This window comes from Bubalus kerabau, chromosome 6 (assembly GCF_029407905.1).
Source record: "Bubalus kerabau isolate K-KA32 ecotype Philippines breed swamp buffalo chromosome 6, PCC_UOA_SB_1v2, whole genome shotgun sequence".
Taxonomy (NCBI): Eukaryota; Metazoa; Chordata; class Mammalia; order Artiodactyla; family Bovidae; genus Bubalus; species Bubalus kerabau.
In genome coordinates this window covers 105780761-105807393 of record NC_073629.1, presented here as the reverse complement: position 1 = coordinate 105807393, position 26633 = coordinate 105780761, and the positions used below count along the sequence as shown (strand labels likewise).

The 26633-nt window shown below is 51.9% G+C and overlaps 2 protein-coding genes and 1 long non-coding RNA gene across 18 annotated transcripts in view; 1 reads left to right on the top strand and 2 right to left on the bottom strand.

Annotated features, from left to right (window-relative positions):
• Positions 1 to 411: 411 nt before the first annotated feature.
• Positions 412 to 5286, bottom strand: SLFNL1 (schlafen like 1). 2 transcript variants are annotated; one of them, XM_055586224.1, is made up of 5 exons: positions 4074 to 5285; positions 3600 to 3611; positions 1891 to 2363; positions 1625 to 1768; positions 412 to 1047 (listed from the first exon to the last, which is right to left on the bottom strand). In XM_055586224.1, exons 1-5 carry the CDS (start codon positions 4492 to 4494, stop codon positions 925 to 927), a joined length of 1173 nt encoding a protein of 390 aa, XP_055442199.1. In that variant the 5' UTR covers positions 4495 to 5285; the 3' UTR covers positions 412 to 924. The 2 variants fall into 2 exon arrangements, with proteins under 2 accessions (XP_055442199.1, XP_055442200.1); XM_055586225.1 differs by lacking the exon at positions 3600 to 3611 and having other exon boundaries at positions 1891 to 2332; positions 4025 to 5286.
• On the top strand, positions 3237 to 11812 carry LOC129655608 (uncharacterized). The gene is made up of 2 exons (XR_008716055.1): positions 3237 to 3371; positions 11593 to 11812. It is a non-coding gene; the product is annotated as an uncharacterized LOC129655608 (long non-coding RNA).
• The window catches only part of SCMH1 (Scm polycomb group protein homolog 1), a 221986-nt gene continuing 205429 nt past the window's right edge, over positions 10077 to 26633 (bottom strand). For 14 of the 15 annotated variants that reach the window (XM_055586216.1, XM_055586217.1, XM_055586219.1 and 11 more), the window contains 4 exons: positions 25193 to 25384; positions 17508 to 17702; positions 12279 to 12409; positions 10077 to 11241 (listed from right to left, as the gene is read on the bottom strand). In XM_055586216.1, the coding sequence (XP_055442191.1) occupies positions 11116 to 11241; positions 12279 to 12409; positions 17508 to 17702; positions 25193 to 25384 (644 nt within the window). In that variant the 3' untranslated portion in view covers positions 10077 to 11115. The remainder of the gene's footprint in view (positions 11242 to 12278; positions 12410 to 17507; positions 17703 to 25192; positions 25385 to 26633) is intronic. The other variant, XM_055586211.1, reaches the window with a different exon arrangement.

Genomic DNA, 26633 nt, shown 5'->3' with positions numbered 1-26633 from the left:
TAGATTTGCCTTAAGGTACCTGGTCTTCAGGGTTTCCCTGGCAGCTCAGCTGGTAAAGAATCTGCCTGCAATGCAGGAGACCTGGGTTTTATCCCTGAGCTGGGAAGATCCCCTGGAGGAGGGCATGGCAACCCACCCCAGTATTCTTGCCTGGAGAATCCCCATGGACAGAGGAGCCTGGCAGGAGCCCTACAGTCCATGGGGTCGCAGAGTCAGACACGACTGAGCAACTAAGCACAGCACCCAGTCTCCAAGCTGAGGGACTGGACCCCAACCATCCAGGCTCCTTCCCTCACAGCTCTCTGTGGGGGAGAAGCCCAGGGCTGGCTCAGTCTTTTGGACAGAGGTGGGTTGGACATGGGACTCATGACCAAGTTGCATCCAATCAGACAAATGTTCTAGAAAGAACCATTCTGGCCTGGGTGCATGTAATTTATTAAAGAGCTTTTAGTCCCAAATCCCAGCAAGCCAGGGGAGGGGCTGCAGGGTGGTCTGTCGGCTCTGTAACTGCACTTAGCCATGTGCCATCTGCAGAGGGGCTTTCCCAAGACGAATCCTTTTCTGGCCCTGCCTAGCCGTTGGGAGTTCAGGGACCCCAGCCTGAGCTACAGGAGCCCTTCAGGGAGAAGGACAGTCCCTGCCAGCCCTGCCCAGGGAGCGCACTGGCCCAGTTCTTTCTGAAAGTAAGGCCCCTTGGGGTGGGATTTGGGGGGAGGGCTCATGCTAAGAGCAGTTTCTTAGCTACACAGCCCAGGGTCTGCTCAGGACTGACACTACGTGGGGACCAGCCTGTATGCACGGTGTCACAGGAGCCAGGAAGTGCAGTGTTCCTGTCCACCTCTGAGCAGCCCAGACTGGTTTTACTGGGGGGAACCTGGGGTCAAGCAGGAAAGCCCCGCATGTTCCAGGTGGGGCACTAGGCCCTCACAAGACGCAGCAGGTGCAGGAGACGGGCCTGTGCTGCTGCACTTGCTGCTGGAGCTGTTCCTTCTCCGCCATCAGCGCCTGCAGCCTCTCCTCCAGCTTGCTCAGCTCGGCCATCCACTTCTGTGGGGACATGGGAGAAGCCAGGTCTGAGCTGATGAGGGCTGAGACCTGAGGCTGAACTGATGGGAAGGAGGCGAGGCCCAGAGAGCCTGGAGGTGGCGGGGGGTGCCTGCTCCAGGCCACTGGGCGCCATCCTGGGCCTGGTCGGTGGAGAAGCCAGGTCCCCGGACCAAGCAGCCCTGGGGTCTTGGGCAAAGTCCTGCCAGCCTCCCAGACCCTGGGTGACTCGCCCTCCGCAGCCTCTCGCCCTGTCCTGTCAGCCCTCGCCCTCTTCTGTTTTTGTGTCACCTGATGTTCCCCTCTTGAGAAAGCTTTTCTCTGGGGCTGCATCCAGCACTCACTTAAGCACTCACTCCCAGCTTAAGGACCTCCCCCAAGTGCAGTACACAGTTCTTGGGTTTGTCTTAAAGCTTTGACACTGTTCTCCCTGCTCCTCCAGTTACACTGCAGAGGAATCTGGGATGCAGCAGGCTTATCGCTCCCCGTGGGAGCACCGGTGGGAAACCCGACGACCCCAGGTCTGCCTGGTGAATGGCTGAGGGGCCCCCTCCCCGCCCAGCCGGCCTGGGCCACCCACCTGCCTGCACCACTCCTGGATGGCGCTGACGGACAGCGGGCCCTGGATGCTCCCGTCCCGCCGCAGGAACACCTCCCCCTGGTCGGTCTCATAGAGCTGCGGCTCGGCCTGGGCCTTGGGAGCCTGCACGCTCAGGCGGATCACCTTGGGAAGGGCAACGGCAGCTCTGTGGGCGCCGCACCGCAGACAGCGTGCGACGCCCCCAGCCCCGCCCCGGCGTCGGCCTTGCCTCGCTGGCTGCCGGGCAGCCTGGGGGCAGGGCTCACCTTGAGGAGGGTGTCGGTGGTGGAGGTGCTGACCACGGGGATGAAGGTGAGCCTGTAGGCGTCGGGGAAGACCTGGGGCTTGAAGCCCTGCAGGACGGAGTCCACCAGCAGGCGCACGCGGTCCTCGTCGCGGTGGCTGCAGCGGACGCCCTGCACCAGGCCGCTGTCCTCCACGCCCACCAGCAGGCTGCCGCCCTCGCTGTTGAGGAAGGCGCACACGTAGCGCCGCAGGTGGTGCTTGAAGGCCTGGCTCAGGTACTCGCCGCCGCCGCGCTTGAACTCCAGGTTGCGCGTCTCGTTGCCCAGGAAGGCGCCTTGGAAGAGGCGCTCCTGGCCCAGAATGCCCTGGTCCGTGATGGCGCTGTCTGAGCGCGTGCCGCTGGGCCAGCTGGGGGAGACTCCTTGTGGGCCCAGTGCCCGGGTAGGAAGGGGTCGGGCCGGCCTGGCTTGCTGGGGGCTGGGGCCAGTGTCCTCTTCCTGCTGGAGTGGGGTGGGGGCAAGTGCAGGGTGTATGCTCCTGGTAAGAGTTAGGAGCCAACCCGGAGGGACAGGCGGCCAGAACCCCACCTCCCTCCTCACCCCACCCCCGGGGCCCAGCCCACACAGGGCATCCTGATGCCTCTCCCTGGCGGAGGGGCCTAATTCTGCCCACGTGCTGGGGTCCATGTGGGAAACCCTGTGGGTCGAGGGTTTGAAGCAGCCAGTGCGCAGCCCTCTTCCCAGGTGAACCATGGGAGGCTTGTGGGGAGGAGGTTTCCTTTCCAGCTGGAGCTGGGACACCTGCAGCCGCTCTCTGCCCTCTTGGGTTTTGTGTCGGCCTCGGAGACACAGGGTTGGATCATTCTGGAAGATGCCTCAGCGCCCTGAGGTCCCCTGTGACCCAGCTGCAGGTCTCTGAATTGAGGGGGCCTCCCAAAGATCCCATCCCCTTCCTAGTCTCCCTGAAAACCTGGCTGATCCGGGCCTGAGTCTCTCCCACCCCTGGGCCTTCCTGAGTCCCTTTCGTGGTTTCTGCTGTGTGTGAGGGCTCCGGGGGCAGCCTGCTCAGGGCCGCTGAGTCTGGGTCTCACCGACCGACTCCCTACCTCCAGGCTCTCCTCGTCCTATCCATTCTCTCGCTGACCCCAGATATAAGTCCCGTAGTCACTCTGTCCTGATAAACCCTTCCTTGGTTCCCTGCTGCCTTCCAGCCTTCAAAAGCGGCTTCCATGGCTGGAAGCTCAGTGCAGGCTGGGGTGTGGTGATGAGAGCCACTCCCAGTCCTACCAGCAGCTCCCAGAGAAGACAAGCTTAGCAGAGACTCGAGAGCTTGCCTCAATGTCATATAAACGTGCCATCAGGCCACAGGTCTTGAAATGTAAGCCCATTTAGCTCTGCAACAGTTTAAATGTCATGGAGCCTTCATCCAGAAGGAAATTCAGTTCAAGAATTCAAAATTCAATTCAAGGACAATTCAAGACCACCAGCCTACCACCTCAAAAGTGAGTTGACTGTTCCCTCCTCCCCCAAAAAAGCCCACTTTTTCTGGCACTGCTGTGGTCTCACAGCCCTGCCCGCCGGCTTGATTTTGTCAGTCCCCACCCTGGGCAGCCACCAACCACCCTGCAAATGCCACCACACCCGGGCCCCTGGTATGCGCCCCATCCCTCTGCTAGGGATGTCCTTCCACTGAGTCGGTCCCTTTGCCTAAGCCCCAGCCTGGGTTTCACTCCCTGGGGAATCTGTCCTCAGTTATCAGTGAGGACCTTCCTGGGTCCTCCTCCAGTTCCAGGCTGCCTCCCCCTCCACCACCCCAGGAGGGTCTGGCTCTGTTCATAGCAGGGCTCCCCCAGGGCAGGGTCAAGCCCTGCTCTCTGCTGCGCTGCCCCCCAGAGCAGGTGTCTTGTCAACTGAGTGGATGAGCTCGGCCAAGGAGAAGGTCAGGACCCCTGTATATGCTTGGGCCTGGCCTGACCGGACCCACCTGCTGGCTGTAGATAGGCGCAGGGAGGGTCTGATACTCAGGCTTTCACCTGCTTCCAGGCTGGAGGCAAGCTCCAAGGGTCAGTGTCCCTCTGGGACCATGGTTATTTGAATAGCAGCCCCAAATTTGCCAATTTGTCCCCAGTTCCTTGAAGACACCCCTCACGCCCACCAAGCAAGGCCATCCATACCCAGGCCTCTCCCGAGGGAGGCTCTGGGGCTGGCGGGCCCCCTGCTGGGGGAAGCCTGGCTTACCTCTCGGCGGTTTGAAAGCTCCCGGCCCTCACCCAGCACTGGCTCCTTCCCGCGGGCCACCAGTTCCTTGATGATCTGGTGCTGCCCCCAGGCCCTGTGCAGGCGCCGGGGCAGGGAGGCCAGGGTGTCCTCGGGGGTGGCCACCTGCACCAGCGCGTAGGCCTGGCGTGGCCGCCGGACGACCTCGATGTGCTCTCGAGCCACCGGCAGTTCGAGCCGCTCCAGGGCATCTCTCAGCAGGCAGGTGAGGACTGGCACCGAGAACTGGGGGTTCAGGTGGCCCACGAAGAGAATGTGCCTGCTGGGAGCTGCCTTGGCACCTGAGTCCTCAGGCGGGGGCTCTTCTGGGGGGAGCTCCCGCAGGGGCTGCTTGCCTGGGGGCTCCATGGCGGCGGTCGGGGGTGCGCCTGTGTTTTGGTGGTCTCTTCCTGTGAGTCTCTGGAGGGGCCTGCCCTGGAGGGGCTTCTAGGATTCCTCACCGCGGGCTGCTCCTCCCAGGGCCCTGGGCTCTCAGCCTGGCCCAGGGCCTCCCAGGGGACTCGGGGAGGCCGAGGCTCTGGGGAGGTTCACAGATTGACAGGGGCTGAGGAGGGCCAGAGAGAGAGAGGGTGGGCAGAGGGCCAGCAGGAAGGGCCCTGCCACCCACCCAAGGCCTAGGACAGGGAGGAGGGGAGGCAGAGCTGAGCCAGCGAACAGAGCGTGTGCGCCTGCCGGTCCATTTCCACAGAAGGGAAGACTGAGGCGATATGACCCAAGAGGGGCAGAGGCAGAACTCAGGTCTCTGAGGGGCCCCCATATCCTGTCATTGGCCCCAGCGGGCCTGTCTTCCCTCAGGAAGCCCCAGGCTGGGGCATTAACCCAGGGCTCTGAGGATTAGTCACGGACCCCTTGGGCTTCTTGCCTGCTCTGAAGCTGGTGTGAGCCCAGCAGAGGCTCTGAAGGGGTTAGGCTGGGTCAGAGGGTTTAGAGAGAGGTTCTTATGCTATGGGTACACTGATGGAAGCTGTGGCCCCTCACAGGACAACAGTGTTTGCATATATACATATAATTTGAGGTTTGTCTAGACCAAATCCTCTGGTTTGGGTCCAGGGAGCAGAAATGAGGGTCAGAGCTGGGCCCTTGGGTACGTCCCCCACCACCTCTCACTAGGCCAGGGACCTTGCTCCTGAGCTGTGCACACACCAGCCCCTCCACTCACCCACACACACCCAGCCTCCGGTCTCTGTGGCAGGTACGGCTGGCCTGCATCTTTTCAGATTGGATCCTTAAGGCAGTCAGGGTCTGGGGGCCACCACTGCTGGAGTGGGGATGTTCAGAGCAAACAGGAATAGGGGGAAGAGGAAGGCCTATGACCCTCATGTCCTGATGGTTCCTGGGGGAGCATGGGAGGTGCCAGCCCTCAGCTCCCACAGACCCCTGACCCCTGGCCAGCAGCTCCCCAGGGCACTTAGGGGCTTGGCTCAGGAGGGGGAGCCAGGGCCATGGGAAGTGGGCGGGGCCTGTGCAGCCACCTCTGTGAGCTCAGGAGAGTCGACAATGCCTCCAGCAGGTAGGCTGTGAAGAGGGTCAGGAACACTTCTCCTTGACGCCCCACCCCCATGTAGACAGACGTCCCGTGCAGCTTGGTGCAGGGCTCCTTCCGGACAGCTCCTAGAATCCAGGGGCTGAAGACACACTTCCTCCCTCTGCCAGGCCTCTCCAGGCCCGTGTGCCCACACTGGGCCTCACCTCCCACCTCAGTCACCAATCCCAGGCTCCCTGAGCGGGGATCAGAATGCAGTTGGTTCCAGTGCTGCAGAGATGGTTCCTGTCCTGAAGAGCCCTGAGAAATAGGTCAAGCATTGCCATCTCTTTTGAAGGACAGGGCTGTCACCTGCTATTCGACAGGTACCAAGATTCAGGTGATACACGGTCTTTATTAGCAGAAATCTGTTCCTGGGTGGGTGGGGGCTGTGACAGCGCCTTTCCTCACGCAGATGTCGGCGGCACTTGCCCACTGCCTCTGCAAGCTCCAGTGGGGTGTGGGGCGGAAGGTGGTGTCCAAGGGCAGATGCAAAGGTTGACCTCCGCTTCTGAGCAGCCCGTTCTGAAGATGCTAATGAAATTTTGTTTCCCTGAGGGACTGAGGCAGAAGCTTGGGTGGGGAACCTGAGCGACTGTGGTGTGGGGGCAAGGAAGAGGCCCCAGGCCCTGAGAGGTGGTACTGTGAGGCTCTGGGGAGGGACTCTGCAGCCAGCGCTGCCTGGTCTCTGCATCCATGCCAAGAGTTACGGGGTAACAGCTCTAAGCTCTCCGGGGTCCTCCTCTTCAGGCCTTTCTAGACTCTGCCATCATGAGCTGTTCTCACAGAAAGTGTACAAGGGGGGCTGTGGCTGATTTAGGCTGTTAAGCCATGTTGAGTTAGGCAGAGACCGACAGCAGGCCAGGAGAGGTGCCCTGACAGATGAGACATGTACCAGGGTCCTCACTATCAACCAGCTGTTTGGCATGAAATTTCCCAAACGGATTTGAGTGCCAAATCTTTCCCCATTCTTACTGGAAATCTCTGTCAATGATTGTATTACATATTTCCCTGGGCTCTGTTAACCTTCTGTGAGTTGAACATCAGTTCCATCTTTTTTTGGCCGGGGGGATAAAAACTGTCTTTCATTGTAAGCACTAAATACATTTGCAAAATGATATTTTAAATACTGAAATGCACTGCAGTGTAACTGGGTTATTTACAGCACCCCAGGCTTTGTAGGAGCTAGGTGGTGGCGGACATGAGTTCAGTGTTGTGGAACAAGCAGCTCCCTTCAGTCGTCTTACTGGATGTCCGTGACCTTACTGACAACCCTCCTTGGCACTGGAGGTAAAAGACTTCTTGAATTTAAAGAATGTGAGGTGGGCCCAAAGATGAGGGGCAGAGGGAGGCTGTAGATAGGGCTCTTCTCACGTTATCTGGAGAGTGTCCACTGGGTGGCGCCTGTGGCTGGGATCCCTGACACCACAGAAAGCATGGGTGTCTGAGCAAGCTGCCTAGGAACCCCAGCTGAGGGGCAGGGGAGGGGTGTGGGCGGGGACTGAGCTCAGCCTTATGCTGGAGAGGACAGGATGCCAGGAGAGCACACTCCGGGACTCAGGGGAGGGTGGGGTGTAGATAGAGGCAGCCTTCACCCTTTGGCCCCAGGAACACGCCAGTCTGCCTTGACTCCTCCCTTGCGTACCAGCGGCTGGAGGATTCCTGCCTACCCTCTGACAGGGTCGGCCCACAGCCCAAAGGTATCTCGGGCCCGGTGCCTATACCCTGGGACCTACTGGCTGCTGGCCCCGGAACCATCCTCAGTGGCTTTGGTTGTTGCAGGCCAAGCACAAATACATAATTCTCTCACTTGGCCTGCAGGTTTCCAGCTGTGGAGCTTCCCTGATGGGATGGGGGGACTTGGGCCCTTAAGTTACAGGAGACTGCAAAAAGCAGAGGGACGACAGAGGGAGGAGAAAGTGTCTGGAGTCCCTCAAGCAGAATGATTTCCATGCTTTCAGCCTTGGTTGTAAAGACGAGCGGCAAGTCACCTGTGCTTCTTCTGAGGAGGGGTCATGGCATTGGGCATGAGGGCAGAGATAGTGTGTCTACTGGGCCCACCAGTGCCACAGGCCAGAGAAGGGCCCCAGGTTGTTCCACAAAACACCAAAGAGGAGTGGTGTGGACACTTCCGCTCAGGACTAATGGCCGGGACAAGAGAGACAGCGCAGAGCCCAGGGACACAGGCCATGATGTGGCTGGCAGGTGGGGAGTGGTCACAGGGGAGGGGGGGACCGGGCATAGAGGTTCTCAAAGGATTCAGCCCTAAGTGGAGCCTGGACTTTCTCTCCTCAAGGGCCTGGGTTTTTCTTTCCTTATGCTCTTTAGCACCAGAGTCAGCGTCTCTCCTTGTCATGGCGATGAGGGTGGGCACGGGAAGCTGCTCTCGGGAGGCCTCTGTGCTCAGTCCTGCTTTCCCATGTGCCTTCCCGCTGCGTGGGTGGCTGCCCTGTTGGGGTCAACGGTGTGGCCTCACCTGCCAGAGACCCCGTCAGCTTCTTTGGATGACTCTGGGTCACTATTAGAAAGCTTGGCTTTGTGAAATAGTTTCAAAAGTTTAGGCTGGTTTTTTGCTTTTTGTTTCTCATAAATGACATTCAATTCAATTCAATCCTGCCCAGGGGCTAGGGCAGCATGAGTAAAAGGGTAACAAATCCTCTCTTCTGTAGAATTTAACATTTGGTTACCTTTCTGGTTCTGTTCCCTTGGAAACCAGATAAAAATGGAGTGTCGACCATTTCAAAGAACAGTGCTTACAGCAGAACTGCCCCGACTCTAAGTCACCTGGCCTAGGAGGCAGCGCATGGACTGTGCACGTCCCTGCCTGTGGGGCCTCCTAAGGGCAGGGACTCAGCCGGCACGTCCTGCCCAGACCTGGAAGCTCTGCTGATGGCAGTGGGGAAGCTACTGGCTGCCCTGGGGTGTGATACTTCTAATCCAAGGTGAACCCCACTTCTCCCTGGTATGTCTTATCCCCTTAAACCTGAGCTGCAACCTGGGTAACAAAGGATAGTCCTGGGTGACTGTGGGCTCTGTAATGACTACCCCACTGAAAAGGCCTGCTTCTTACTGCCCTGCTGGCAGCATTTCCGGTCTGACAGGAGCCTGTGTAGTCCGCGTGGTGAGCGGGATCTAAGACAAAAGCCACCTGTTGGGTGTTGCAGGCAGTATGATGTCTCACACCCCTCATTAGCTATGGAATTTGGGGCAGCTAACTTCACCTGTCTAAGCTTCAGTTTCCTCATCTTTAACATGGGGGAACATGGTGGCTATCTCTGAGATGTAGCGAGGTTTAAGAGAGCTAATGTATATAAACAACTTAGCATAAGAAGTCCTTAAATAGTGTTTCCTGATGACCTGACAAGGGGCAGGGTGGGGTGGGAACCAGTTTGCTCCACAAGCCAAGACTGGCAGCATGTTTGGCCTGCCTGTGTATGCTGGTATTACTCTCATATTCAGTAGTTCATCATCAGGGCCCAGGATTCCTCTTTGGGAATACCCTGAATGAACCGCAAAGCTCACTGGACACAGGTCTGGGAATCTGTGGAAAATGGGCTTATTCTGGTTCAGCAGCCCTGACCCCGACTGCTGCAGGGGGCCCAAGGTTATACTCTCACAGTGGCCAAGTGGAAAAGACCATGTTGCGACCAACCAGTCACTGGTGAGGGCGGGCAGGATCCTCAGAGGTCTCATCTAACCCCCCAGAGCCAATCGGGCCCAAAGACGGGAAAGGACCCACCCAAAGCATCACAATAAATAGCTGCACTGGCTGGGACCTCAGCCTTGGAGTCAGATTACTTGGCTTTAAAGGCTTCCTCTGGCAGTTTCTGCCTGCATGATCAGAGCTTCAGTTTCCTCACCTATAGTGGGTCTGCTGTGAGGGTCACCTGGGGGCATCTGATTCGCACAGAGCAGCGTGTGGGGTGCAATGGTGTGTCACTCTAACCAGGTCGCCCTGCGCTGCGCTGTGGCCCTTTCATACACAGGCAGGGGCTGGACTGGACTTCCTGGCCCCTGGATGGCACAAGGGGCACCCTGCAGGCCAGGCTAGCCTGCATCTCCTCACCCTGCCATGGAGGGTCGCTGTGGCTGCTGGCCCTAACACTGTCCCTTCTGCTCGGGCTTCCTAGGGCTGCCGTGCTCGCTGCTGTCTGCTGCACCAGGGCAAAGCCCTTTGAGGGCAGAGCATGGACTGCACACTGGTTCCCCAGGGGCTACGCAAGGCTGGGCCCCAGCAGGCCTCTGGCAGACAGCCTGTTCTTTAGGGACTGCTGGAGTCACAAGAACTCAGGGAGCATCCTGCCCAAGTTTCCTCATAAATAAAAACGAGGAGCTACGACAAAGGCAAGGGGAATGACCTGCCCTTTGGAGGCATACTGATTTGTCTGCTGACTGATTGCAAAGACACTGGCATCTATATTGTTTTTTATTTATAAACAAATTGACATAAAATAAGTCCAGATGGCAGCAGGGGCAGCTGAACTGCTGACTTGCTTACAAAAGAAGCCTGCGGACAGTGGAGTGGGTGCAACCAGACTCCAGCCTAGAGACCATCCTCTCCCATCCATCTTAGGGCCTTCTTGGCTTAAAACGTTGGGCCCAACCTTCTTTGGCAGCAATTCTGGCCAGGGCAAGGAGCTGTGGCGGGGCAGTGCAGGGCAGGAACGCCTGTTCCCACAGATGAGGCCGGGGCTGCAGAGGGCCCAGGGGAGGGAGAGATGGGAGATGACAGGGACCCTCTCCTCCCTGTGCTGAATGACGTGGTCAAGGCTTGGTAGGTCTGTCCATCCCAAGGAGAAAGTGACTGGGTAATGTCCTCTGAGAAGGGGCCACAGCTCTCTGGAGAGGGCCTGTGTGGGGCCAGGGCAGTGTGGTCGCCCTCCTCCTGAAACCAGTGTCTGGAGCAAGAGGGGTATGACTGGAGGGCTTGCCCAAGTGCCAGAAACAATAAATTAATAAGAAAAGATCTTTTTTTAAAAAAGGTAGAGGTTTGCACCATGAGTTTGGGATCTGTGGATCTCGTGAGGAGAAGGCAGGAGCTATGGGAGCCACACCACCAGGCCCAGCAGCTGGTGAGGGAACTGGGCGTGAGTGTCGCTTCAGAGCCTCATCTTTTGAGACCTCATCAGGTCAGCTCCTTCCTCCATCACCTGGAAGGTGTTCAGTCTAAACTCCTGGAGGGAGGCCACCCAGGCTTGTGAAATAAATACACGGGACCTCAGAGCCAAGATGGGGCTGAGGGGAAGAGCAGTGCCTGGGCCGCACACCCCGCTCCTCGGTCCTTCATGGAAGGACATCTCATGGCAGGAGGGGGCAGTGGTGGCTCCACACAGCCTCCTGGAGTCCTGAGGTGGCCTTGGACCCGCTGGGGTGCCCGATGGCCCTCCTTCCTGGGAGAAGAGCCCCCTCTGCTGGACCCCTCGGCTGTCCAGGCTTCACTGCCCTGCTCAGAACTTGCCCTGCTTCAGCCGGTCAATGTGGTAGCAGAGCTTAAGGGCAGGCCCCAGCTTCAGACCCATGTACTTCATCATCGTGTCACTTCGCAGCAGGAGCAGGGCCTTGCCATCGATCTCCTGGGGGGAGGAGGGGGGCGCCATCAGAGGCCTGGGCGGTCTGTCCACCCAGGTTCTCACCAAAGACCATCCGGGGCGGTGCCAGCCACAGGGAGCCCTGTGAACCTGCTGTGACACTGAAGCCTACCTGTTCCGTCCACCTTCTGGCTCTAGCCACCCCTCTCCAGCGTCACCACTGAACCCCCCAGGTTAAGCTCTTCATGCGTATTTGTAGGAATCTCCTTTCTCTGCTGCCCAAGAGGCAGCTCTCCCAAACCTCTAAGATCAAGCTCAATCCCAACTCTTCCCAGGAAGCCTCCCCAGTCAGTGTCCTTGTCACTCATCACAGACTATTCTGTATTGACCCTCAAGGGCTATTTGGAAAGTCACCTTCCTTCCTGGGCAGCAGGGAGCCCTCCTCATGAGCCACACACAAAGCAAGCACTCAGTGAGCAGCTGTGAGACCCGCAGGACTGATCTAAGAGCACTCTCCAGCCCACCTGGCATGAAGAAGTAGATGACCCGTGAAAGCAGCGGAGCTCTTCTGAGTACCCAGGGTGCAGAACAGCACCAAGCAGCAGGGGCTACTGGGAACCAGGTTTGAGCCGCAAATCAGGAGTTCGGTCATTGCAGGGGGGTCCTTGGCAGTCCCTGGCCACAGGGCCAAATGGTCACTTGACAAGATGCTGGGGCTCACAGCAGATAAAGTAGAGAATGGGGTTCTGATGAGGTTGGAGAACTGGGAGCCACACAACAAGGGACTCTTTAACCTGGCCTTGGCCTTAGACCACAGCAGGTAGAGAGGACAGCAAGTGCTCCTGGAAGAGGAGAGTCCTGTCCTGGGACGCAGTAGGAGTATGGCTGAGTCAGGTCCAACACTAAAGGAGTATGCAGCGCCCAGTGAAGGCCATTTGGGACCCAAGACTCTGTCACTAAGTTTCTATGGTATCATCTGTGCTCAGTTTCAAGGGACTTGGAACAAATATATAGCATGTGCCCTTTAAGAGTCTAAGCAAGACAACCGGTGGATATAGGAGAGGTCAGGCAGGGATACCTACGTGTTTGCGAAAGAGGTCAGCATGGGGTCCAAACTGGGGATCAGCTTCCCGGACAAACTGCATCACATCCTCAACCGTCCACGAGGAGGGGTCCCGGCCACTTAGTCGAGAGGCATCCCGGCGGTCTGACCCTGCAGGACAGAAGGACACCTGCCGTAACGGGCGGGGACTGGGCTGTAACTCGCCTGCACTCTCCATAGCCTGTCCCAGGGGCCCTGTGTGACCACTGGGCTTAGAGCAGTGCCAGAGCAGAGGAATCAGAGGTGACTGAGGGGGAGCAGGGTTTCTCCACAAAGGGAATGAGGACCTGAGACCCTTCTTCACTCAAATCTTAAGCGTAGGTCTGATTCTGGAAATGGTCAGAAGGAATTTTACACTGAGGTTGTGACTGAGCCTGGACCTGAGTCAAGGGTAGTGATGAGGTGAGAGGATTATCTGTGTTGGGGGTAGGGGGAGGGGCTGGTAGGTGAGGCTGCTTTTGCCTTGGCTCTGGGGACCATTTCTAGAGATACCTCAGGAGCTGGGTAAGATTAGAGCTAAGACCTTGGGGCCCAGGGAGAAAAAAAAATGGCAGATAATAATAACCTGTGTCTCTTCCAAGGCCCAGAGAATAGTTGATTTCGTTATAGCCAAATACTTGGAGGCAGAATACAGCTTTGCCTTGGCTGCCAGGAATCTCAATGTTAATTTAGTGCTCTGCTTAGAGCTTTTATTTCAGTCTTGGCCATTTCCCCAGTGGGATCTGAACTCTCTGTACGGTCATCACCTGCATAGCTCTCTGGCAGGCTTCATCCCCTCTGCCTGGAATGTGCCCCCTTCTTGCCCTTCAGTTTCTCCTTTCCTTCTGGCAGACTCTAACTTAACTAAACAAGAGCTGGCTTCAAGGATCAGCTCCTTTATGAAACTTTTCCAGGTCTCATCCTGAAAAAACTGGTCTCATAAAAGCATTTCACGTATCTCTTGGTTACAGCTCACTCTCTATACACTTTCCCCCATCACATCACTCTAATAATCTCTTCTCCATAAAGCAGTCAAAACAACTTTTAAAAAGTAATTGGATCATGTCAATCAATACAACAGCTTCAAAATTCATACCTGAAATAAGACTGAAGCCTTTACCATGGTCTAGAAGGTACCCCATCATCTGGCCCTTTCTGCTTTATCTCTCCCTTCCCCCCACCCTTTACTCACCAAGCTCCAGACACGCTGGCTTTCTGCCTCCTGAATAAGCTATGCTTTTATGCTTTGATCCAGACACACAATTTCCGCCATCTAAAATGTTCTTTTCCTCACATCTTTGCATACCTGATGCCTTCTCAACATTTGGGTTTCATCTCAAATACTGATTCCTCTGAGAGGCCTTCCTTGACATCCAAATAAAAGTACTCTATTCCCCACATATCACTCTTTATCTGATTACTCTAGTTCACCCCCACCAGCCTAAAACAATCACAACCTAAAAACAATCTCACGCATTTATGTGTATCACCTGTCTTCTGTTCTGTTAATCCTTCTGATACTGTGATTATTAATAAGAAACATACATATCTGTGTTCATTCTCTTTTCTGGCACAGCACTTAAAGTCCTGGGAATCTCCTAAGAGGTCAGTGTCATTTGCTATTCCAGGCCTCATCCAGGTGATGAGGCAGAAAGGGCCAGAGGGTGGGGTACCTTGGAGCATGGTAAGAGGTCAGAGTGTTGTTTGCTATTCATAACAAGTCCCTGTCAGTCACATCTGAATATGTTAATGAGGTACTTCTGGAAAGTCCTAAGGATGGGGCTGTTTGTCCCAATCAGGTGACTAGAAGTTTTGGACCTTTCAGTCCTGCCCTCTCCAATCTTTAAGGAAGGGAGAGGGGCTAGAGATTCAGTTCAATCACCAATGATCAATGACTTAACAAATCTTGCTGACATAATGAAGCCTCCATAAAACCCCAAGGACAGGGCTTCAGGAGACTGTGGGCTGGAAGGAATCATGGAAGCCAGTCAGAGGTAACAACCTGGACTTTGAATTGGCATCTGAAGTTGGGGGTGGTCAGTCTTGTGGGACTGAACCCTCATCCTGTGGGCTCTGACACTTCCTCCAGGGAGTTAGTGTCAGAACAGGGTTAAACTGCGGGACGCCCAGCTGAAATGGTGGACTTGCTTGGTGTGTGGAGACCTGTCCTTCTGGCCGGGGAAGTGAAGCAGTGCTGAACAGAGTGCTGAGCGTAGGGAGACACACAGGAGTAGAGTTTTCCTTTCACAGCACACAAGAGTGCCTGCTCTGCCAGAGACCAGGATCAAATATGTCTGCTAAATCAATGAATGATCATATGTAATAGTTCCATGTATATTTTTCTGTCTCCCCCACCAGACTAGGTCTGTCTTGAGGCTGAGGTGACTTAAGTCTCAAGGCAGGGACTCTACCTCAGAGCTCCTTACATGGCTCCATGTGGGGCCTTGTTGGGCTTGGGGTTGGGAAGCAGTATCCTGGGCTTCTCTGTCTCAGCCTTCCTTAGAATGCCCTCTGCTCCTGCAGGCCTTGCTAATGGACTCTTCTTATTCTTCCACACCTAATCTGTCCCTGGGCTGGGGGAGGCCACAGTGGGTGTGGAGATGGCTTTCTCCGGTCTCCCCATTGCTGCTTTTAGACCATCCTCCAATGGAAGCTAGTGTTCTTCAGAGGCCAAACATGTACTGAGCATCTGCTTTTCCTGATCACATACATTTTCAAATCTCTGGGTTTCTGCTCTTTGTTAAGTGAAGACTTTTGGGGATTTAACTCACTAACTTCCGGTTCCATCCTAATTGCTGCCATAATCCTCCGAGGAAATCCATCCAACTGCCTTGCTTTCAGTGATTTTCATTGCTATTCTACTTCAAATACCCACTACCAACATCACTGTCTAGTTCTTGGATCACTTGGAACAAATCCACTTCATAATTTTTTTTTTTCCACTTCATAATTTTAAACACCCACCTCTCTGACCCCAACCTCCCACCTTTCCAACTCTCTTGGGACGTACGTCCACTATGACCGTTATATCACAAAGACCTTTAGCACATCAGACTTACAGTCTCCCCATCCTTCAGGCGTCTCTCAGCCCTGCTTCTATCCCCGCTGTCCAGAGACAGTGCTGATGATCTAAAGCACACCTCCTCCAGCTCCACTGATTATATGCTCCCCACCCGCTCTTGTCCTGTTAGCTCAATGTAAAATCTTAACTCTCAAACTGTCTTTTCTCACCCACATCTAGGTTTCTAAGAACCACAGAAGAAAACCGAAGGCCTTGCAAACTGGTCTCCAAGCTCCAAACATTGCAAGACCTTTGCTGTTTCTGCAAACCATCCCCTCTTCCTTGACCTATTTCTCCTGTATTCTTTATGGCTCATCCCATCTCCTAGCACTCCTGAGCCCCTCCCTGCTCAGCCCTCTCTCTATTCACTCATGGCCACAGTCTTCTTCCAGTCTCAGAGAGAAAGGTTTGCCTTCTTCTGTCATAAGACTGACCCTTAATCCTCCCCAACACCTCCAAGGCCTTCATTTCTCCTCTTTCCTATATTCTTAATTTCTTCTTCATGGAAGGCTCAGGCTGTCTGCTGACAAACATGCCCAGCATGCACCCACTCTGGAAGACCTTCGTCACCTCCTTCTTTTCCTCATCAAACTCTCCTTGATATGCCTACCCACAGCAAACCTCCCTCACTAGCCTCCAGCACCACTGAAGCTGCTCTTACTTACTAAGATCAGCAATTACCTTCTAATCACCATTTCCAGTAGGTATTTCTCAGTCCTTATTTTACTGAACCTTTTTGGGTTATATGCTTCGTCTCTGTACCCCTGGCCACCACAATATCAAATTCTTCTGCTTTTCCTCCTCTGACTACTCCTCTGTCCCCTGGTAGGATCCTCTTCCTGCTCCCTCCTCTTGAACTTTGTTGGTCCCTAGAACTCTTTCTTTGGTCAACTGTTCTTTTTATTCTACACAAAATTCTGGGAGGTGGGTGTCATTTTACTCTATAGCTTCAACTTCTATCTGCTAACTCCTAAATATGTAACTTTAGCTCAGTCCTCTTCCCTGAGGATCAGACCTGCATAGCCACTGCCTGCTGGGCATCACCTAGACAGACCCATGGGCTCCCTCCCCTTCTCTTCTATGGTTGGTTCCCTCTCTCAGAGAATGGCACCATCCAGTCAATCACCCCTTCTAGAAACCTGGGCAACATTCCCACTCCTTCCTCCCAACCCTTAAATCTGACTATATTTACCTCATGAAGAGTTTTCACATCTATTCTCTCTTCTACAAACCTACCACTGCCCTAATCTAGGCCTTTATCATTTTGGGTGTGGCCCATTCTAGTAACCTCCTAAGTGGTCTCTCTAGTCTTGTCTTTCCTCAAATCCATCCTCAACACAGTAGTCAGTGACCTATTTGAAACACAAACCTATTTAGGTCTTGCCTCTAGTAAAAGTCTCCAGAGCTTCTCATTAGTTACAAGATCAACCCCAAACTCTTTAACATGGCATTTAAGGTCCTCTATGGTACAACCACTGACCCTTCCAGGATTTTCTCTTTGAAGCCCCAGAATTACCCTTTGTTTTTCAGTAATACCAAACTATATATACTTGCTGATACAATCTGTGTTAGTTCTCATCCCTCTGCTCTTGTCCATGCTGCATGCTCTTCCCTGGAGAGCTCTCCCCCACCTACCACCATCCCTGATACATTCACACAGTCAACTTTAAAACCTCAGACACTTTCTCAAGGAAGCTTACCCTGGATAACAAGCTTGAGTGAGGTCTTCCTTCTTTCAGTTTTCATACAACTCATCTCTGCAGCCACACTCTGGATGTTATTTTACTATTATCTATTTAAGTGTTTGTCTCTCCTACAAGACTTTGAACTCCTTATGGACAAGAAATGATTGATTTTTGTGTCCCCCTGACAATCACAGATGGTGTTCACATAAATGGCTCATGAATGAATGAAGGACTCCTTCCCTGTCCCTTTGGCTCTGAGTCGTTGGCGCTTGGTCCCTGCTGTTCTCAAGCTAATCCCAGAGCTTCAGCTGCTCTCCAGGTGCCTAGTCAGGCGTAATTGGGCCAGGCCCCAGTCTGACCTCTCTAGGTGGGGGAGGGTGGGGCAGCGCAACAGAGTTAAGTCCTTTCTGGCTTCCCAAAGTTCAGGAAGGAAAGAAGAAAAGAATGAGAGAGGGCAGGAGAGCCAGAACTCTGAAAAGCTTACCCCTGGAGCAGAACCTGCGCACAGCTGAGGCAGTGCTCAGCGGGAGACCGCAGGATGGAAGCAGAGGCCTGTATCCTGGATTTCGAAGGTTTTGGGAAGTGCTGACAAGATTGGTGGGATTCAAGGTAGAGTCCATTGAGTCTGAGTGTGGCTCCAAAGACCGGGCCAGACTATTTCCCAGGGCAAAGGTCTCACCTGGAAAACAGTAAAACCAGAGTTAGAACAGGGACTAGTCTGGAAGAACTGCCAGGGCGCTGGCTCCCAAGAGCCTATTTGGGTGGAGTAAGAAGCAGCAAAACAGAGAGCTCTGGGCTGGGCCGCAGGAGGCCTGTGCACCAGCCCTGGCTCTGGCTCTCACTAGGTGGCCTTAGTCAAGCCCAGCACTACCCTCTGGACTTGGATCTCCTTAGAGACTCTTCCCTTTGGACTAGATGGTCTCTGAGTTTTCTTCTGGTCTGGATGTGTTAGGCTCTTTCTGATAGAACCTTAAAAAAAAAGCAAAGAAGAAAGCTCTTCTGAGAAGAGTCTGTCCTAACACACAAGATGCTAGAGCAGGGAATAAAGTGCTGAAGAAGAGATACATTTGCTTACATGAGGACACTTTAGAAGTGGACCCTCTCAGACAGCAGGACATCTCAGAAATGCTTCCTGATGCCTGGCTCAAGGCTTGTCTGCAAAGGACCTGCTCTTATGTTCCCTCCCTTCTTTCACATTTGCCTCGTTTTATGGAAATAGTCCAAGGAAGCTGTGGTTGTATTGTAGTGAGAACATGGGCACAGAGCCCAGAATTTGGGTCAGAATTTGACTCTGCTACTCAGCAGGCAAGGTGCTTTCCTCAGAACCTTAGTCTCCTCATCTATAACATGGGAGCCCCCTTTCTTCCAAAGGGCTTGTGAACGTCAAAAGAGAATGGCTATGAAAACCTTTGTAAAGGGGACCTCACCCTGACATTTCTACACCCGGGTCATGGCCCAACCCCAGGCAGCAGCCCCTAATCACTGGACTACAAAACCAGAAACAGACTCCCTCTCGTAGTTGGGTTCTGCTCATATCAAGTCAGAACTGGCCACCGCATTCTCTGTTTATGGGAGATGTCTTGGGTGCTGAACCACATCACACTGTCCTTGGTGGCTTTTCTTAAACACTGAGTATTAAGATAATGCTTGGAATTCATTTCGGGCTTCTGATGAACACTTAATTCAAATAAATTGCCAGGGCACAGACTAAGACCTCTTCGGCGAGATGGTTTAGGATTTCAGGACTACTTTCTAATTCTCACTTAAAATTGCTTGGTAAACTATGGGATAACAGTCAAATCTGGCCTGAGACAGCTATTCATCCATACGAAATTTGGAAATTTAACTGATGAAGCCCTTTCCTCGAAATGGTCCTGAAGACAGAAGTCTCTGGGCTTCCAGAATACCTAAACCATATCCTACCCCATTTCTGCAGGTGAGGTTTCAGATTCCTATTTTTCAGGAAAGATGCTTATAGCGATGTCCCACTTTGAGACAAGCACAGGAGTCCAATATAAGAAATAGGATGCCTGGGTTCCATCTCTTGGCTCCTGACTTTCACTATGTATATGAGTCAAGGTAACTCGTTTGTCTTTTCTGAGTACTAGTCTCTTCATCTGTAAAATGGGGAAAACTCACCCTCTGTTATGCTTAGAACATTAACTGAGAAAACAGAATGGGATGGCTGTTACAACAGTAGGGAGTTGTATTTTATTCTTCATTCAGAGTTGCAGTGGTACAGCGAAGTTCTCTGTAGTAGCTCAAGAAAAAGATGAACTCTACTTTCTGTATTTATCGGCATGGTGGTAATCTCACCTTTCTAGTGCTCCTTTTACTCAGCTAAGACTGGGTTAGTACCACTGACTTCACATGAGCTAAGAGATGTGAAGAATAATTATGATGACAATGCCAGGGGCTCACCAGATGCTGATGCAGAATCAGTTAAGTGTCTCTAGTCTTGGCAATGCTAAGAATGCTAACTGAAATCTGGATTCTGAGTTGAGGGGTCTGGAAATCTGGACTGGTGGCACCTGGACTAGGCAGGGTCATTAAATCTTAACCTAATGAGATGAAGAAAAATGAAGCATAGTGCCCAAGGCTCTGGGAGGTTCTAGTCTGCTTAAGGCTGATCAAATGAGGCCCAGGCTGCCTTCAGTAGAGGAATGCCAGGGCAGAAGACTGCAATGCTTTCCAACTGTGCTCCACAGAGCCCTGCAGTACACCCAGCTCCTGGGTGGAGTCTGGGCCTCATCCCGGTGTCTATCAAAACAGCTTTGGTTTTGACTTTTTTAGACCAGAGTTTCATACAATCTTACCTTTGCAAAAAGAGATCAATTTATTCCCATGAAGGGGAAAGCATGCTTCTGAGCATTGAGTCCTTGAATCTCAGAAGCAGAGGTTCTCAGATGACTCTAGAGATGCTTCAGTATTCATATCTAGCCCAGTAGATTAGTGTGCTCATCTGACTCGCTGATGATACACTGCTCAAGTCCACTTTACAATCAGTTTTATTGTTGGACATTTTTGATTCATTACCAAATGCCTTCCTTTTTGAGCTGAGATCTGCCTTATTGTAACTCTGGCCCCCATTCTACTATCTGCCTTTCAAAAGAACCAATCTGCCGTTGGCCCCACTAAGGGCTTGGAAGGGAGGAGGTATGGGATGGAAGGGACAGAGCAAACAGAGGGTTCCCCCAAACTGAGAGTGGGCCCCCGAAAACAGCAGCAGGCTGAGGCCTGGGGTGAAAAAGGCCAGTCAGATATTTGCTATAACATCTGATCAACACTGTAACAAAAATGCTTCCTTTCCTTTGTGGTAATCATCCTTCTTTCCACCCTCAAACCTCAGTATTAGTCTGTTACACGTAACAGCCTTGTGTTAGTTCTTCCTCAGGGAAAAGAAGGATGAGGCGCTGGGTCACATGGTGGGGTCAAACCATTAGCTCCAGGAACTGACAGGGGGCTGGGGAGGGGGTGGTGGGGGATAATGGATTAAGCTCTGACTCAGAAGCAGAAATTCTGAGTGAGAAGTACAAACTGCTGTGAGGAAAATATAATCCCAGCCTGGGTTATGTGGGATGGGGATGTTCATCCAATTGTATTTAGATTTTGGTATCAAAGGAAAGGACAAGCCCCAAATCTAGGAGGCTTCACAGACTTCAGAAGCCTCCAACTGGTTTCCCTGACTACCTCTTGCTCCACTCCAGCCTGTTCTCCCACACAGTAAGTATCCTGAGTGAGCTTTCAAAAACACAAGTCGGATTATGTTCCTTCCATATCACAGTCATGGCTTTAAATACTCTCATGGGTCCTCACGGCTCAACGACGTAACGTCCGTAAGCTGGTCATTAGACCTTGTCTGCCTAGGCCTTTGCTCCCACTACAGCCTCACCACTCACACCCTTCTTTTCTACTCTGTGTTTCAGCAGTACATTCAGAGGAACATTCAATTCCTCTGAGACAAGTCAGGCTTCCTCTTGCCCCTCACAGTCTCACATCTCAGTCAACAAGAACATTCTTTATCATTCCCCTCCTCCATTTCTTTGGATCTGTGGCATCTTTACCTCATTATCCTACTCCTTCAGGTCCAAGCTTATATATCATTTCTTCTGAAAAGTCTTCCCTGACACACCTGGTTTGAACTTTTGAACTTTCAACCTGTTCCATTAAAGCACTCATCACCATGAATTAATTCCTTTGCTTATTTGTTCGTATTCTCTACCAGGCTGTAAACTCTGTGGGGTGTAATGACCTTGACTCCTAGTTTACAATGGAGCCCTCTCTGCCGACATCGGAGCTTGGCATCGTGCAGTCAATAAATACTGGGTTGACTGATTGTCTGACCAAATAATTGAATTGCTACTAATAATTGAATAATTGAATTGAGTTTCAACTATTTATGAACATTTGAGTCATCCTAAAACTCTGACACTTCTATGAGGAAACCTTGTATGGGAATGAAAGGGCATTGAAGAAATTTCACAGTTCTTACTTGGCTTTTATTCTCTGAATGTGTGTGTGTGTGTGGCAGCAGGGGGTGGGGAGTGGTCTGGCAGGAGAACCACTCTATAAACAACTTAGACGACCTGGATGGTAACTGGAAAGACAGGCACAAGGAACTTATTGTCCTAGGACAAATGAACCACTTCCTTCAGCAGAGAGGAATCAGCAAGCCCATAGGTGAATGCTAGCTGGATTCAATTACAGAGAAGATTAACAGTCATGGGGACCGGCTAAGGTAATACGATCTCCTGTTTAATATCAGCAGTTATTGGAGACCCAGAAAGAACCCTCTCTCTCTCAATCTTCATAGGCCTCTTCTTCGATCCTGCCATGTATGTAACTCTGAAGAAGGAACTCTGATCTGACATCGCTGCCCTGAAGAATCCTTCCTCGACTTCTTCTTCAGCTGATTCCTTGTTCATCATTCCTGGCTGGGCCAGAGAACCTCTGGTTCCATGCTCTCACTACATACAGGTTTGCCTGTATCTCCCTCTCTCAGCTGAGAACTCGTTCAGAGCAGGGATTGAGTCTATTGTCTGTCTCCCCATAGTCCAGTATAGGATCTAGGACACGTAAGTATTTGTCAAATGTTTGATTATCTGAACCAGAACAACTGGCCTGAATTCTTCGAAATGCCAATGTCAGATCATGAAAAGTAGACAAAACGGCTGGAAAACTGCTCTAGACAAAAGAAAACTAAAGAGACAGGATAAGTAAATGCAGTGGATCACTCTTCATGGGATTTTGGATAAAGGAAAAAAGTTACAAAGGATGTTACTAGGACAGTTGGGGAAATCTGTATATGGACTATATTATATATATATATATATATATATATCAACTAGTAGATTTTATTAATGATAAACTTCTCAAGAATGATAGTAGTATGGTGTTCTTGTTCTTAGGAGATACATATAAAAAAGTGTTTAAGGATCAAGTCTCTCACCTGCAGTTAATACTCAAATGGTTCAGTAAATAAAAAATATATAGACAGAAATACATGCATATATACTTAGAGAAACAAATAAATACTGCAAAAAATTAGGTGGTAAGTCTAGGTGAAGAGTACATGGCTACTCACTGTATTACTGTATAACTTTTCAGTAAGCCTGAAACTTTTCAAAATAAAACATTGGAGGAAAAAACTAAATCTCAACTTAGGTAAGGAAGCCTAATGGGATGTACATTTGGTGACTATTTGCTATATTGAAAATGAGTTGTCAGTCAGTCCAAGACCCTAATGGGGCTTCCCTGGTGGCTCAGAAGGTAAAGTGTCTTCTGCCTGCAATGCAGGAGACCTGGGTTCAATCTCTGGGTTGGAAAGATCCCCTGGAGAAGGAAATGGCAATCCACTCCAGTACTCTTGCCTGGAAAATTCCATGGATGGAGGAGCCTGGTAGGCTACAGTCCATGGGGTTGCAAAGAGTTGACACAACTGAGCAACTTCACTTTCTGTCTTTTCTGTCTTTCTAATGGGTAGGGTAGTATGGAGACAAGGCTGTAGGGAGGAGAGAGGATGCCAGTAAGTTCCTGGATAAGAGAGGTGGTACCTCCAGATGTGGAACTAGTAGAAGACGGTAGCCAGGCAGAAGGGTGGAAGTTCATAAATACCAGCTTCAAAGGGCAAATCAGAAGAAAGCCCTTATGCAGATCAAGCTCTTCAGCAGAGGTTTGGATAACTAATCAGAAAAGTGTTAAGAAATGATAAATGATCGGGGTGGGGCAAAGAGAAGTGAGGCAGAGAAGGCAGGTAGTCAGGCAGGCAGAAGAGATAAGTGAGGGAGCACAGAAGTATTAGAAAGTTGGGCAAAGCTCTGGTTTGTCTGGGCAGAGTTAAAACATTTCAGGGAGGCAAACAAACTAGGGTGAGAGTAGCCAAACTGATAAGCACTCACTATGAGAAACAGAGGTTAGAGAGCATAGGAAAGCAGAGAGCTGGCTGAATCTGTCTGAAAAAGAGAGAAGGAAAGAGAGGCAGCTGATGGGGAAGGTGATAACCCTTGTCTTCATCTCTTCTTAGTTGGTGAGGCAAGAAGGAAGAGTGGCTAAAGCCTGCTTCCCCTTATCTGGTAGTTGAATCAGAGAGATGCAAACTGGAGCAGAATTCCCGGGAAAGGTCATGCCCCAATCCCAAGCTATCGTCACAACCGCAGGTCCATGATGTGTATCCCTACCAGCCTCTGCATGCTGCTACAAGTGCGTTTCTCTTGATTCTCAGTGGTGGTATTCCATTTAAGAATTCTGAATTTCTATTCCTTTGAGAACTCTCTTTAGATTAGCAGCAACATTCATGGACATGCTACCCTCTCCCATGTATCCATTCTTTCAGAATCACAGGTAGGGCTAACTTTTATTATTGAAGTGCAGCTCAGAGTTCCCGAATGCCAACAGCAGGGGATATTTAACAACCTGCCTTGTCTGCACCTGCTCCACCATGCCTAGCCCAGACTCCCAGTGCAATACCCTAACTGTAAGTAAGAATGCTCTTTTCTGTACACAGAGAGTCTCAGGTTAAAAGAAAGCAATCTAGAGAAGGTTAGATGAGAAGTTCTTTCTGAAGGGTCAGTGAGAGGGTCACAGATATGTCTGCAGGGACCAGGTGATGGGGCCCCTAGAAGGAGCATTAGAAATTCTGGTATCTTTTTGCCAGGCATGCAAGTCACATAAGTAATTCTTGTTTGGGTGCAGAGGAGATAAGACTGGGAGGAGGGTGGTGGTGCTGGGTGAGCAGTCACTTTTCCAGCACATTCTCCAGAAGTGGCACTTTTATCAGAAGTGATTCTGACAATGATGAAAAGAAAAAAGGGAAGGCAGGGTGGGAACACGACTCGCGCGGGTCAGAAGGGAGCACCTTTGGGAGTTACACTCCCCCATCAACAGGAAGCACAGCCCCAGCGCTGATAGCACTGCCTCTACTCCTCTGGCCAGGACAAGGTCCAGGGGACTCTTTTCAAGGGCCTTTCCTCCCTCTCTCCACAGTGACCTACCTCGCTAGTTTAAGGCCGAGCTTTCCTTCCCTCCCTGTTGTGCTGTGTCCTGTGCTCCAGATTAGAGATGCCGGGTTCCATTCACTCAAACCTCTCTCGGGAAGTGCTTAGTCACTGATCTGGCCACGTGGCATCCGCTTCCCCGTTGTGGGTCTGGTATGTTAACTAAGAAAGTTATTTTCCAGTCTAGTTAGAAACAGCAGGAACTTGAATCGACTTGCTAGACTGGCGCTGCTGGAGGAGTTAGGGCCACGTGCCAAAGGAAAGAGTGGATGGCCAATCACTAGGGAGCAAATTCTCAATCTGAAGCCTGAGACCAAACCCTCCCGCTGGCAAGGGAGTTCTGTGTTAGGACTTTGCTGCCAGATCACTCTGGGAGATGTCCTGTGACTTCACAGTGGCTCTGCATGCAGTTTGGAGCTGAGGAAAACTGTGAACCACCATTTCTTTAGGGATAAAAATCCAGAGGAAAGTCTTAGAGATAGGAAACAGAATCCTAAAGAGACAGTAAAGATGAGAGGAGACCAAAAAGCGCCAGATGAGGGAAAGGTAAGGGACAGAAAACCAAATCTCAGGACAGTAGGTGCTGGGACAGCAGGTCTGAGGGGTGGCCCTGGGCCCTCGTGGCTGCTACTAGCCCTGCCTCCCCTTTTCACCCAGACCCCAACCCAGCTCCTACCTGGTAGGTACCTGTCGTGGCTGTGGCTGTACTCTGTGGTGCTAAGTGACAAGTGAGTCTGTGTAAAGGGCTGGTTGCCAAACAGATTGTCACTGCGAAGGTTGTGGCAGAGCTTCTCCAGGAAGCGGAGGACGTAGGTGATGCTGTTGACTGCTGGCAGGTTGAGCGTGTGCTGCTCTCGGTCAAACACGGCTGTGGAGTTAAGTAAACAGGGCCCAGCACGTCAGCTCGTAGCACAGCGCAGAGCTAAACAGGAGTCCGGCCCACTGCTTGCCTCAGGCTTACCTGGTTACACAGAGGTGAATGGTGCCCAGGTTTCCCTCCTCCCCTCCTCTCCCTCCCCTGAGGGTTTGATTTTTGCCTCCAACTCCAAAGGGTTTGCAATAATGGGAGTGGCCAGGCCAGGTCTGTTGCACCTGGGGCTCTGGAATGATTCTGCTCAGGCTGTGAAACAACTGTGAACATAATTCTATCTGCTCGATCAGTTGGCTGGGCCTCCCAAGGAAATCTGTTCATTTCCTTAAGAACTGCTTAAGAACAGAGGAGCTGGGCAGCAGAGGAGAACACAGCTATTGCCAGCAATGGCTGAGATGTACAATCTCATCTGGATAAGGGCAACTCGAATTTTGGCAACATTCATGTCTTTTTTTTTTTCTCTAAACCCCTATTTATTTCTATTCAAAACATATCATATAATCCCTGGGCTTCCCTGGTGGCTCAGATTGTAAAGAATCTGCCTGCAGTGCAGGAGATCAGTGTTCGATCCCTGGGTCCTGAAGATTCTGGAGAAGGGACTCCCGAACAAGCAAAAGGCCTCTGCATCCGTCTTTGAGGGCAGCAAGGGAATGTGGAGATAGGTCACTCTCAGGAACAAATCTAGGGGACAAAGAAAGAACCCTAGAGAAGGTGTGGGTGGCAGTCACTAAGGGAAGGTGGTAAAGATGGCTGGGTCCCTGCAGACTGCAGCATGGAAGCAAACGAGAAGCCAGGCAGAGGCCTTAGCCTCACAAGGAAAGAAAGGCTTGATTTCCCATGCAGTTTTCAGCCATTTCTAGCAATTCTTTCCCTGCCTGTCCCCATCCTCTGGGCAGGCAATTAATTACTCTGTGTCCGGGCTCCCACACCACCCTGCATGCATTTCTCACGTATTATAACACCTCCCACGATTAGCTATGATCTAGTCCTTTTCTGTCAGGGCACAGCCTGAGCATGTCATCGTCTTTTCTTCCCTTCCTCTGGCCAGTGTCTGTCAATAACCTCTCACATAGTCAGGGCTCAATGAATGTCTGCTAAAAGAACTCATTTGTGGTATTTATGGGGTCTTCCATGTCAGCTGGGTTTCCTGAGGCTGGATATTGATTAGTTAGAGGGCAGGGAAAGGAGATTATGGAGTACTACATAATAAAGATCGAAAGGCTCAAGGTCAAGTCTTCATAGGTTT

Bases quoted from the DNA above. Each gene is read 5' to 3' on its own strand.
- SLFNL1 (XM_055586225.1), bottom strand. From the start codon at position 4,494: ATGGAGCCCCCAGGCAAGCAGCCCCTGCGGGAGCTCCCCCCAGAAGAG. The intron at 2,333-4,024 runs GTGGGCGTGAGG...CCAGCAAGCCAG, and splicing joins GGTATGGATGGCCTTGCTTG to GCCGGCCCGACCCCTTCCTA. The intron at 1,048-1,624 runs GTGGGTGGCCCA...ATGTCCCCACAG, and splicing joins TCCAGGAGTGGTGCAGGCAG to AAGTGGATGGCCGAGCTGAG.